The sequence below is a fragment of the Colossoma macropomum genome, unplaced genomic scaffold, assembly GCF_904425465.1.
Source record: "Colossoma macropomum unplaced genomic scaffold, Colossoma_macropomum, whole genome shotgun sequence".
Lineage (NCBI taxonomy): Eukaryota > Metazoa > Chordata > Actinopteri > Characiformes > Serrasalmidae > Colossoma > Colossoma macropomum.
In genome coordinates, this window is record NW_023494804.1 from 7430714 (window position 1) to 7444624 (window position 13911).

The 13911-nt window shown below is 39.4% G+C and overlaps 1 protein-coding gene across 2 annotated transcripts in view; it reads left to right on the plus strand.

The window, feature by feature from the left end:
- ksr1a (kinase suppressor of ras 1a) overlaps nucleotides 1–12822 on the plus strand; it is a 59774-nt gene extending 46952 nt beyond the window's left edge. The window contains exons 10-19 of one of the 2 annotated variants that reach the window (XM_036594361.1): nucleotides 721–889; nucleotides 1564–1605; nucleotides 4218–4266; nucleotides 5128–5191; nucleotides 5494–5990; nucleotides 7143–7239; nucleotides 7367–7500; nucleotides 7607–7738; nucleotides 9378–9513; nucleotides 11699–12822. In XM_036594361.1, the coding sequence (XP_036450254.1) occupies nucleotides 721–889; nucleotides 1564–1605; nucleotides 4218–4266; nucleotides 5128–5191; nucleotides 5494–5990; nucleotides 7143–7239; nucleotides 7367–7500; nucleotides 7607–7738; nucleotides 9378–9513; nucleotides 11699–11845 (1467 nt within the window). In that variant the 3' untranslated portion in view covers nucleotides 11846–12822. The remainder of the gene's footprint in view (nucleotides 1–720; nucleotides 890–1563; nucleotides 1606–4217; nucleotides 4267–5127; nucleotides 5192–5493; nucleotides 5991–7142; nucleotides 7240–7366; nucleotides 7501–7606; nucleotides 7739–9377; nucleotides 9514–11698) is intronic. The other variant, XM_036594362.1, reaches the window with a different exon arrangement.
- Nucleotides 12823–13911: the final 1089 nt, after the last annotated feature.

Below are 13911 nucleotides of genomic sequence, written 5' to 3' on the forward strand. Positions count from 1 at the left end.
GAATTCACATCAATCAATCAACTTTATCACATAAAATCAGACTTTTTACATGTTCAGAGTTGTGCATTACAGTGAAGTTGCATATTGCCTTGATTTTAGCCTCAGAGGACTGAAGTAAATGCTTCTTAGACTGCATGCATGTCCACATCCATACCTTAGAAACTCGTTTTCTACAGCATATGATAGCATTTTTCTTGTTAATTTGCACGGGATTAATATAACCGGACGTTATTTCTATTGTTCATTTTATGGAAGATAAAAGGCACCAGAATCTTTACCAACACAGCAGTGCACAGTCTGTAAAAATGACTGACATGGCACATTCGAATGGGACTAAAGTCATGCCAGTAAAATTTACTGTACCCCTCACCCCCCGAATGTAAACGTAATCTCATCCGAATAGTGCTTTAGACAGGGAGAGAGAAGAAGTCTAGCTGTTCACTCACAGCACCAGTATTCTGTGGGACAGTTAGCTGGCCAGCTATTTCAGAGTTGATGTTGAGCAGAGTGAAAAAGGCCTGATTATTTTGTCTTGATAATTCATTTTGTGTACAAAATAAGGCTGCGCACTGTGCATTAGAAAATGCACCTAATTATCAATCATCAATACCGAATCATATGGAAAATAGATTGTGATAAGATTTTTGACCATATTGTCCAGCCCAGCAATAAACTTAGAAGCCTTAACTCCTATATCCTCTTTCTTTCTATCTCTCCAAGGATCATCCACCTGTGCTGAATCAGCTGGACTCCAGCAGTAATCCCTCCTCCACCACCTCCTCCACCCCCTCCTCTCCCGCCCCCTTCCAGCAGAGCAACCCACCCAGCGCCACCCCACCCCCCAACCCCTCTCCCAAGGGTCACCGCGACAACCGCTTCCACTTTCCAGGTGAGTGTCTGGTCATGGTTCGTAACAACACATGACAGGGTCACTCTGCTTAACCCTTCCAGTCTAGAGTTATGGCTGTTGTTTCGCAATACTCAATTTACATTACATACTTATTTGAATATAATTCCATATTTATGTAGTTATATAATTAATTACATTCACAAATAATGTCAAACAGTAAATTCAGATATAAACCATAGTAGAGTATCTACTCTTTTAGTTCCAGACACAAATGTGGTGTGAACTGAAAGTTTAGTACCTGCGTGTTCAGGATGTCTCTGTTTGTTTCAGTGAGATGGGAAATAATTAATATAAAATTACAACATGGTTTTATCGCTGGGACTTCTAAGGGTCACTATACAAACAGTATGGCAACTCGGACATTTCTATAGCATCAAAGTTTTACCAGTTATTTATGCTTTATTGCATTTTCATTTGCACACTCTTCACACTCACCACTACAAAAATACTCATGTCTTCTGCTGAATTACCAACACTTAATTCTGACCACTTCAAAATATTTCCCTCTTGTTCCACTTGTAACGTACTAACATACATTTCTGATACAGTTGCTGTGGGCATTTGGTTCAGTCTTGCAGTTTTAACCCCTGACTTTCTTCTTTGTCATCTTCCTGCCTGTTGATTTCTCTCCTCCTTTTTCCTCGTCCCTAAAGCTGCCTGCTACTTTCAGCATAGACAACAGTTTATCTTCCCTGGTGAGTTCAAGAAGCCCAGAAACTTTCACGCCTTGTGACCACTTTTCCCCCCTGGGGTCTCGACCCTCGCCGTCACTCCTTCATGTGCTTTGATATATTCTTTAAAGAGGAATAGTTCAGTCAAAAAAGCTAGTGTTGCTAACATTGAATGAAAGTGAATGGACACTAGTTAGAATTGTGCCATTTACATGAGGATGTTTGTTACATGGTATTGAATCATTTCATGAAAAGAGCCATTTGAGCCCAGTGCCTTGTGTTAAACAGTAATGTGTTTTTCAAGCTTAAATATCTGCATTTAAAGTTAATCATTAACATAGTCTGTACATTTTTTGAATTGAAAGTGCAGAAGATATTTAAAAAAAAAAATTAAGGAACATTGAGGATGTGCACAGGTACTCGAGTACTCGGTTAACTGAAATCACTGTTTGGATTTTCGTTACATAATGGTTTGCTATGTTACATTACGTTGTGTTACGTTACTATAGTGAGAGGGTCGGCTCTTTTACTCCCCTGTTGCGGCTCCACAGCAGAATTAGATTGTTAGATAAAAATAAAATAATCCTCGCTTGCGGTAAAATAAAACTCTGCTGATCGTTCAACACAGTTTTAACAATAAATGTTCTTAAAAGCTGGAGTTGATGTATAACTGCTTAATTCACCCTTTAACCCTGAAGGTTGGCACCAGACTGCTGGTCATCACAGCGACGCAGACAACAGTCTCACCTAACTAGTAACTAACAAAATGGCAAGGAAAAGAAAGACTTAAGACAAACACTGATCATTTAGAGACGAATGGACAGACTTCTTTGCATAAATGAGTTTAATCTGCAACCAGAAACTGTCAAACACTAAAAAGTTGCAAAACTGAAGTCAGCTCATTCGCCAGCTTCTTCCAGTTCCACCTTAAATGGTGCCTGTGGTGCCAGAATGTAACTGCTGCACCTTTTAAGGTAGAACTGGAAAATTGGAACAAGAAGCTGGCGAATGACCAGCTGACTTCAGCCTTGTAAATAAAAAGTCGATCGTTGAGAGACATTTTACAAAAAAAATCTACTTTTTTTTTAAAGCAGTACTTACTAGTCCTGTAGCACACAATGAGACATATTTACAGTCAAGAATAAAATGTTACTTCAAATTGCTCATATTTGAGAGTATGTAACTATCACACTTGTCCACTGACGAGAAATGACCTCATATAGAAGATGACAACTCTTCATCAGCATCTAACATTGTACCGGTTGGTGTTAGTGGACGAGCGTGATAGTTGGTCAGAGAAAGAGTAGTAGACAGTAGTAGAAGTTGCCTAGTTAGCCTGGCCTTAGCAACGCACTCATGTTAAGGCACTGATGTTTTATAGAAGTGAAGTAGAATCTACATACTTACAAATATGGGTGTGTTGCTAAGGCCAGGCTAACTAGGCTACTACTACTGCTACTACTCTTTCTCTGACCGACTATCATGCTCATCCACTGACGAGAAATGACCACATGTAGAAGATGACAACCTCCATTAGCATCTAGTGTACGGGTTAGTGTTAGTGTCTCATTAGCTCACCTGATGCAGCCTCTATTAACTGTTACTCATCCAAGATAAAAACCTTCCAATTTCACTCCCCAGTAAATTGGAAGTAATAAAACTCCCCAGTCCATTCACTCCATGTATGAAAACTGAACTCACTGTTTCTCTGACACACAAAACTCATTTACAAATATCCACCTATTCAGCCTACATCAGTTCAGCTCCGCCCATTCACTCTGAAATTATAAGGAGTGTTTTTTCTAAATGAGGTACAAAACAAGACAGCCAGCCAAAACATCATAACAGGTCATTTACATGTATCGTTCTTAAAGGTTCAGTGGCCTGTTTGATTCTAAGAGATGAAGAGGGTTTGGGAAATCATGTAAAAATGAATTATGACTGTTTTTGGTACATAAACCAACAAAGAAATGGGCCTTTTAATTCATCAGAGTTCACACACATTTAAGAATAGATGTTTATTGTTATTTTCTTGCAATATTCACAGAGAAGCCATGTAATTTACTGTTGAAACTGATGCTGGAAGGTCTAAGCTTGATAATGGTCAGCGGGGCAGGCAGTTTAGCCTGAAATGTCCCATCCTGTCACAAGTTCCATCTGATGAGGCTGTAATTTATATTGTTATTTTGCACAACAGGTGTAAAAGTGCCTGCTGAGGTGGGAAACCGAGAAAAAAAAACATAATTAAACTGATTTCTTGACATGAAAAACTCAAATTAGCAGTCTGTTTGGCACCGATCTCATGAAATGACTCTTTTCAATTCATTGTCCATTCACTGTTAGCCACTTTAGAATGTTTGGTCAATCTGTTCCTTTATATAGGCAGTTGAGTGTGGTTTGCATGCCTTTTGTCGTGGGCTCGCATGATCTTGTCTGATGTTGTAACTTGGGTTTGTGATGCCTCCTGCTGGTGAGTTGTGTCATTGCATGTCTGGCAAATATTTGGAGTTGATCAGGAACAGAGGAGGATGTTCAGATGCTGGAGAAGGAAACGGTTATTTGTCATGCTTTGCAGCTGCACAGTGCAAATATTTGTGCTTCGGTGTCTTTATATAATCACTTTTTCTCCCCCTCAGATGTGTCCAGTTCTAACACTCTGCACCCAGAAGGCCTACCAGACACAGTGTAAGATACTGCCTGAGTGTGTATTTGCCTAATTGTGCATATTTGATGTGTTAAAGGTTCAGTAATGCTTTTTTTACTAGGGTAGTGTGGGATTCAGACTCCAAAGTACTGTATAATTATTTTGGACAGTATGATGGTGTAAACTAAATTACACTGAAATACCTAACGAGTCCTAGATATTAAGTTCTAGATATTATCCCATAATTGGATAATTATTTGTAGTAACAAGGTGGCAAGTTAAAAAACTCGCTCTACGTTTCACTGTAATGACCCAAGTTTTAGCAGGAAAGTAAACTGGACATTTTGCAGAGTATCAGGTAGTTATATGGGGTACAATGGCTGTATAATGACGCCTGAAGACATAAGAGTCTAACATGGTACATATCTGTTCATATGTATTGGTGATAATGTTAAAGTAGCCCTAAATCCTAAAAAATATATTTTCTTTGGAGGCTATTTTGCCTCACAAGGCTCTACATGTACCTCTCCACCAAGAATAGGTTTTTAAAAATGCAATTTAGGCCAAAACTATCATAAAACAGGCTTTAGGCATATTCATACCCATTTTACGTAACAGTTTTCTGTAAGGGAGTTTTTAGAGACATTAAACTCTTCAGACGTCTGGTTCCTATCACCACCACTGTGAGCAACTCTGACTCTGTAAATTTCTCTAGGTCAGAGCGTTTCACACCAAACCACTCTGACTGATTTTGTTAACACTTTAACGATTTAATTATGCCGAGATTTTGAAAAATCTGTGTAATTCACATTAATATCTAGAACTTAAAGGTCTATAAATAAATGTTACCAAGGTTTCCTGGATTTTTGTGTTGGTTAAACTTCTCACTTTGTTTCCCTCAGTAATGAGATTGAAGCATCAGCAGAAGAGCGGCATGCTGAGCTGGCTGAGCATGAAGATGGAGAAGTAAGTTTTCCCAGTGGTTAAGGTTAAGTTTGTTTGTTAAATTCAGCAAATAAACAGCAATTGTGCATTAAAATGACCAGGAACGTGTTCTCTGTAAAGGATGGGTCATGACCAGGGGAACCCAAACTTTTGCATATGACCGTAATCAGCTACATGTGTTATAACTCGTCCGACTTTTAGTGCGATCCTGCCATATTTTCCTTGATCCTTATATATATTATACATAGTTACTTTCATGTGTTGTGACGTGTTCCATGACATCTGTGACATGTACTGACCAATGGGCTGACCTCACCTCTCAGGAGGAAGAGGAGGATGACGATGCAGAAGCGGAGGAGGAAGACGACCCGGTCGTAGAGGAGGAAGACGAGGAGGAGGACGAGTGCGAAGAGGAGGAGGAGGGTGAGGAGGAAGAGGAGGAGGAGCTGCACGGCGGCTCCGAGGGCGAGTGTGAAGGGGACGAGCTGGATGACCTGCCGAGCGCACGCGGCGGTCAGCACTGGAAGGGCCCAATCTCGCGCAAAGCCAGCCAGACCAGCGTGTACCTGCAGGAATGGGACATCCCCTTCGAGCAGCTGGACCTGGGCGAGCTGATCGGGAAGGGCCGCTGGGGCCGGGTGCACCGGGGCCGCTGGCACGGCGAGGTGGCCATCCGCCTGCTGGAGATCGACGGCAACAACCAGGACCACCTCAAGCTCTTCAAGAAGGAGGTGATGAACTACAGGCAGACGAGGCACGAGAACGTGGTGCTGTTCATGGGCGCATGCATGGCACCGCCGCACCTGGCCATCATCACCAGGTCAGTCTGAGGGTCAAGGAGGGGAAGAGTCCTTTCATTTACTCTCATATCAGCATCTAGTGTGATATAAATCAATCAGCCAGTCTTTGTAGCACGTCATACAATTGTAATTCAAAGCAATTTACAGATAGTAATAAACGAGGCACATTGAACTAATAAACGTTTAGAGAAAGTTAATAAGATTGTAGCAAAATAAGTAAGAAATGAAAGAAAAACACAATAATATGTAAAGAGTTCATTAGCAAAAACTGATATTTTCATTTTAATAATTTTCATAGATCATGTTTGCTGCTGAGTTGTTTTGATTGAGTAAAAATAACTCAATAAAATACAGGTAACTTACAAAATTCTACTTGTTTTTGGCAATTTCATGTTTCAGAGTTAAACAAAGCCATTTAATGGATAGAGGTTTCTTTACAGTACAATATTTTACAATATTTAACATAAAACAAGTAGCTAAAGTACTGAAACTGCCAACAAAAACAGCCCATTAATGGTCAATATGAAACATCTTTAAAATCATACATAGAAGATCCTAAGACTGAATCTCAAATGGCTCACTTCTCCCTATATCGGGGTCGGCAAACCACCTCGAGAGCCACAACATTTTATGTCCATTTTACTGAAGTAGCTTTTTATCATCTGGGCTCTAAATATGTCTCAGTGTGTGCTAATGTCCTTGTGTAGGAAAGAAATATAAACGAAAACGCAGACTTACTTTGCTCTGCTTTAAGCTTCAGCTCAGCTATAGCCGCTTTTCTCACATCTCCAGCAGGAAACTTTTCCTCAAAAGTAGAACAGTTTCTTGTAAAACATTCGCCAGTTTCTTATTTGAATTTTCCCGTTACACGTGTTGCCGGACCTTGCCCTATATAGTGCAGCGTATGAAATTTTGGCTTTTACACACAAATATTATAATATTATATTATTATTTCCAGTATGAATTGTACACACGTGGCTGAATCCACAGTGGTTCTTTGTTAGACTCACTTTGCTCTGTTTATAAAACGTCAACTTGCTATGTATTCACAATGGACAACAACAGCTTTTGTGACAAAACGTATTTAGGGCTCAGAGTGCAGAATGCACATTATCATTTTTTGTGAATGAGCTCTTCATATGATATAATAAACATCATCTGTCATCTCTTAGTTTCTGCAAAGGCCGAACATTGTACTCTGTTGTGAGAGACACAAAGAACACACTGGACATCAACAAGACGAGACAGATTGCCCAGGAGATTGTGAAGGTAACTCTTATAGTGACAACCTTGACGCTCTGTATTATTGTGATATAAGCTCCATGAATGTTTATGAGCCCTCAGCTGTCATTTCTTTCTGCTAACATTGTTCTGATTGGTTCCCCCTCTCTAACAGGGAATGGGTTATTTGCATGCAAAAGGAATCGTTCACAAGGACCTGAAATCTAAGAATGTCTTTCATGACACCAACAAAGTGGTGATTACAGACTTTGGCCTTTTTGGGATCTCTGGAGTGGTTCAGGAAGGAAGGTAAAGGCTGCTTCACACAGCACTGTTCTCACTGATAAGAGAGCATGTATGAAGTCATTTTGACTGGTGCAAATAGTCATTGAGGTGTGCACGTGTGTGTGTCCAGGCGGGAGAACGAGCTAAGGCTTCCTCACGGCTGGATTTGCTACCTGGCCCCGGAGATTGTGCGCAAGATGAGTCCCGGCAACAACGAGGATCGCCTGCCGTTTTCTAACGCTGCTGATGTCTATGCCTTTGGGTGAGGGAGACATTTGTACTGGATGTTTCTGCTTTTCAAACATTCACATTTTTTAAACAAACAGCTTTCAGATATCCCGGTGAGAAAGTTGTCGTAAATAAACAAGAGAAACATGGAAGGTTTCACATTTGTTTTTTGCTAGCATAAATTAGCCTAAGCGACAATCCTGATATTTCGGTTGATTTAGTGGTTTATCTTAGTAGAGCTGGAGGATTAATAAAATTTTATTTTCAATCATAAACTTTTTTTGGCTTAAAAAACAAGATAATCGAGATAAAATGGTTATTGTGTCGCGTTCCATTTCACAGCGATGCTCTCGATTTGTCTTGCGTTATGAATCCAGCACACACCTTTCCGTTACAGCGATGCGCTTCACCCCTGCTTAAAAGCCCAAACTCATCTAATTTATTTTGTACACTACAACATAGTTGATCTTATTTATTTTGGCCTTTTATTAATTCATTTTATATTATTTATTTAAATGTATATATTTATGGATTAAATATTATTTGTTTTATGTATTTATCTTCTTTTACATGTAATTTTAATTGTTTTTCAATTACATTTAAATTTCAAGGACAACTTGAAAACGTTTTTTTTTTAAGAACAATAAATTCATAAATTTAAATATCCAAAGTCAGTGGCTAATCATGTTAAATAATCATGATCTCAATATTGACCAAAATAATCGTGTATGTGATTTTTGCCATAATCGAGCAGCCCTGTGTCTTAGGCAGTGGGGAACCCTTCTAGGCCTCTGTGTTTTACTTCATTTTTATTTAATGTAATCATCCTGCAAGTTGTATTTAAAGTGCACAAATTGTAGTACTACACTTCATTTATTGTTAAGCTTTAGTTGGAAACAAAAGGGTTAAGTTCCTGCCCAATGGAAAATTATCCAATCAGGTTTTTTTCTCCATGGTATCTGGGGAGATACAGCCAGGCGAGCTCTCCTATTGGTTAGGACTTCAGGAGCTGAACTGAAGGCCTTAAATAGCAGAATAACCAGCAATATAATTAGGGTGACAGTGGAATCTGCCAAACACAGTGTGATTTCCAATGAGTGGGACCAATTCTGTGAGACAAAACGTTCTGGAAGTCCTAGATATCTCACTGACTGGGAGTAGTAGCCTGACCAATGCGTTTCAGTCAGATATTAAAACAGCGGCAGCTCTACATCAGGACTGAAACGTTACTGTAAAACTGACGCAAGTGAAAATATATGTTAATGTCTGTTACAAACTTTTACAAGCTTCTCATGTCCGTGTTTAATTTAGTACCGCGAAAAATTTTCATGTGAATGGCTGTTAAAATTTAGTAAAATTTCATGCGGGCGCTGGCTGAAGTTAGCCTTGGCTCAAACTGAAGCTTCAGCCGTAATAGTAACGGTTCGTTTCTGTGTAATTTGAGCATTTTTAATATTTTAATATTAGCTGCTTGTGTCCCCACAGTCTCTGCAGTTCTAAATTGCCTGCTCATTCAAAAAGTTATGTAAAAATGACACATCGCTTATTGAAATGCATGATTAAGTACTCAGGGACTAAAATGAGTTCAAACATAAAGATATTTAAGAAAGCGCACCCAAAACTTGGCCTAGTGCTCGATGAAGTGACCAATGTACCAGTATTTCTGCTTTCAGCACTATTTGGTACGAGCTACAAGCAAGAGACTGGCCCATCACTAACCAGCCGGTGGAGGCCACTATCTGGCAAGTGGGCAGCGGAGAGGGCATCAAGAAGGTGCTAGCAGAGATCAGCTTGGGCAAAGAGGTCACGGTGAGGAACTTCAAATATTTACAAACTTTTTTTTCTTTTACTTGTACAGTTACAGTTATAGTCACCCGGTCAAATACATGTTTTGTTGATTTTCTAAGGCTGTAGTACTTATATATATAATATTTCTAAATGGCATTTTCTGGACATTTTAGTGTAGAATTTCTGTTTATTTATTTCTTTTTTGGGGTTTAACATATTTACAATATACATTACAAAAACATACATTACAAAAACATAAAATATGCCTTTACTTAGCTCAGGCCACAAGTGCTTCTGTTTTTCCAGTATGTTAAATTTAGCAAATAAGCAGCAACTGCATTGTTCTCTGTGTGTTCTCTGTAGAGGATGTGAGAGAAATTACAGACTAAAAGTGTACGGTACATGTCTGCACGGGACTGTTTTTTCAGTCTCACTCCTCCCGCCTGCTCCTGCAGAAAATCAGAATCATTTGTCTCGCTCCCGCCCACAGCCGAAATGTTTTAGCCCGCCCACGCAGTTCTGTCAAGACGACCTGATATCTGATATTTGACACAGTCTATTCACAAATAAGTTCTGCTACTAGTTTGAAGGCCCCAAAAGACCTTAAAGCTCCCAGTTACCTCACAGAATGTCTGTTTATGTTCCAGCACATGATCTTAAATCTGTAAATACTGACCTTCTGCAAACACCTTCTTTAAAATACAGAAAATGTGGAGAGACTCTTTCTGTTATTGTGCTTCTGAACTGTGGAAATCAATTACACCTTCTGTTAAACAGTCAAGCTCAGTGCACAATTTCAAGAAACATTTGAAAACATATCACTTTAATCCTCAGTCTTTTTGGTATTTATCTTTTTAATTTGATCTGTCATTGGTTTATATGATTTTTAATTAGTGCTCATAGTTTTTTATTATTATTAGTTTTACTCCCTGTTCCGTCAAGGCGAACTGATATCTGATATTTGACACAGTCTATTCACAAATACATTATTCTTCACTGAAATAACGCTGTAGTCATGGTCATCAGGCTTACTGTGAAGTAACTTCACCAAACGCCATTTATTCCCACTAAACACAAAGCAAGAATTAAACCACAGAATGGTTACTGTTGGTATTTTTCAGGGCTTGACCGCTGTGGCTGTCGAACGGACACACAGCGCATCCCTAAAATGCAGCCAATACAGAATGATGCACGCAAGCGTTTCTGTGTTAATCGTTAACCTGTGTTAATCATTAATCAGTTATATAAGGCGTATGTGCCAAGAAGCAGTTTAGTTTCACTTTGTTTTTGCCAGCTGCCACTACAGAAGCATTAAAAAATAGAGAGTTTAGTGGGTCATAATTGGATGCATTTGTCACAAGCAGAGTTGATCACTGTAATGCTCTTTTTACTGGACTTCCTAAGAAAACAATACGTCCTTTACAGCTCGTACAAAATGCAGCAGCACAGATCCTAAAAACATATCACTGCCATTTGGAAAGAACTGCACTGGCTGCCCCAAATGACCTTAAAGCTCCTGATTACCTCACAGAGTGTTTGTTTATGTTCCAGCACATGATCTTAAATCTGTAAATACTGGCCTTAAATCTGTAAATACGCGGAAAGACTCTTTCAGTTATTATGCTTGTAAACTGTGGAACTCAATTCACCTTTTATTAAACAGTCAAGCTCAGTGCTCACTTTTAAGAAACATTTGAAAGCATATCTCATTAACTAAGCATTAAATTAAAATCCTACAACTCTTTACCATTTATCTTTTTATCTGTGTCATTGTCGTATATGGTTTTAAATTATTTACATTAATACTCTTTTAGATTTTAAATTAATACTCTTACTCTAGTTCCTTCTATTACTGTTAAGCTTTATGACCTATCTATAAAGCACTCTGAGCTGCCACCGGTATGAAACATGCTCTATAAATAAAGATATTCTTCTTATTATTAATATTATTATTATTATTATTATTATTATTATTCAGTGACCCCCTGATGCTGGGCCTGTTTTTTTATTGAAAATATTAGATGCCTTGAAAGCCATGAAGACCTGCTAACCTCTAGATGAGCTGGTGTGGAATAACCCATATTTTATTGGGGGTAATTAAAGGGGACAGAAGTACCTAGTGTTCCTTTATGACTCGTTAGATATGCTTATGTAGGTCAGCATTAGTGTTCAGTTCTAACTGACCCCTGTGTAACTCTGCCCTCAGGAGATCCTTTCGGCCTGCTGGTCGTACGACCCGCGCGATCGGCCCACGTTCACTCAGCTTGCCGACATGCTGGAGAAGCTGCCCAAGCTCAACCGCAGGCTGTCCCACCCTGGACACTTCTGGAAGTCCGCAGAGTATGTATCCTAGAGACAGGACAAAGGCGTTGGGAGGCATGTTGAACGTCACACAACTGGGCTAAACTCCCAAACTGGATTCTCCCCTTTTTTGGTCCCCGTTTGGTCCATGGTTGGTGTATGAGAAACACACTCTGGACTGGCTGTTAGATCCTAAACTGAGAAAATACTACAGTCATGTAGTGTATTCTGCGATAGCGCCATGTTCAGGTTAATCTCTATCAATGATACACCGAAATGGGAATTCTTGGCCAAAACTGAACCCAAAAAGTGGAAAAAGCTGATGATAAGAGTTAAAATGATCATGAACAGAGAGCAGTTCATCATCCAAAGCAATGAATTCAATTTCTTAGTTATACTTGCACTTCAGCTCCGTCATTTGTGGATTTTTGTCATTTCAAAAACTGAGGCTACAGATGAGGCTCGCAGGGACTTTCTGCTTCTGTTTTTTTGCTGTGTTCTCCGAATTGAGTACGATGTCATCTTTTCAAGTGGTATCAAACCTGTAGTGGAGAAGTTCTCGGTTGTCACTCCCGCCTTTATATTCTGCACGAACAGCGAACAAATTGCTAGTCTAATATCTCTCAATGTCCTTAATGTTCTGTTTCACATAGCTGATATTTTCACTGTTGATCTGCTGCCACTCAAACTGTTTGAATGCATCAGCACTGACTGATACAGGACACCGAAGGAAAGAAACAGTGTATTTAATCGCTGTTTCTCATTTTCATTGCCTTTAAAATGATTTTGTTGTAGGCCTAATTAATCTTTGTGTTTTTTCAGTCAGAATTTTCATCCTTTGACCATTTTTGGTGGCTGAAATTTCGGTGCATCTCTAATCTCTGTCAAATTTGAAGCATTGCACAATATGACAGTTTTGTCCAATGGAATGATTTCAGGTCTGTACACAAAGCCCTGAACTGTGGTCAGTCCTATTCACCGTATAAGGAAATTCAACTCCATTTAAACATTTTGAAGAAGCAAAAACTGGAGATTGATGCAGTGACCTCCAATAGCCAACTCTATGGCCACTGTAATTTAAAAGTCATGTATTTATGAATTCAGACATTTGCTAAGCCCTTTCAACAGGTTATAAAACTAAACTTTCAGATGTAGTTGTTTATATTACGTTAGATCCTTGCTGTGAAGTGACTTGTTTAAACCTTGCAGATGATGAGTGGTCATTTTATAAAATTTTGAGTGAACTGAACAGAAATGACACTATCGAATTGCTTAAAACATGTAATTGATGCATTGGCTGCTTTTTCTCTCTTATTGGAGAGTATTTGATATCCGGTTCTCATTTCACTTCCTATTTCCCCCTTTTCTTCTCCTTCTACGAGCAGAAGTTCCACTAACATTTTAACCTGTGCTTCCTCCTAATGAACTTGCATTCTGTTCTGTTTTTCCGTCGATTAACAAGCTAACCTCTGCGTCCTTTTCTTCTCTCTTTTGTCCGTCCTTTCTTTTCCCCTTTCTTTAGGTTGTAGCTGTCTGTGTGAAACACAAAAGCAATGCAAAACAAAGCCTGGGTCTGCCTTGCATGCGTCCTGAAAATCCTTAACTCTTCTGGACTAAAGAGCAAAAGCAAAAGCACTGACTCTGCCTGACACCGATCCTGCTTCCACTGACCTGCAGCCCGATCTTCCACCTTCTTACTCTTCTTACTCTCTCGGAGGGGAGACTGCTTCAGCAGTGCATGGAGGAGAGAGGGGGGCTGGAGTTTAGCCTCTGTTACTCCTGATTGTTCCTTTCGGAGTTTGCGCTGCCTGTGTACCACGGAACATATTTATGATAGTTGGGGTCTTTTGTTTCACAGCAGTCACTCACTGTAGTCTGTTCTGCTATCGAGAAAGAAGGAAAGCCCATTTCTTTAGGTGTATCCAAGACCCAGAATTTTGGAATTGAATGGAATGCCACGAGCCCACTTTACAGCTAGGCAAATTTGGTCTGACAATTTGGGGGGGGGTGGTTGTCAAAGTTAGGAGGCACTATCTTGCATACATGGTAAGCAAAGTATGCCTATAGGTACTTATTATACTGACATCTCATACTTTATTTGTCAGAATTAAAACACAA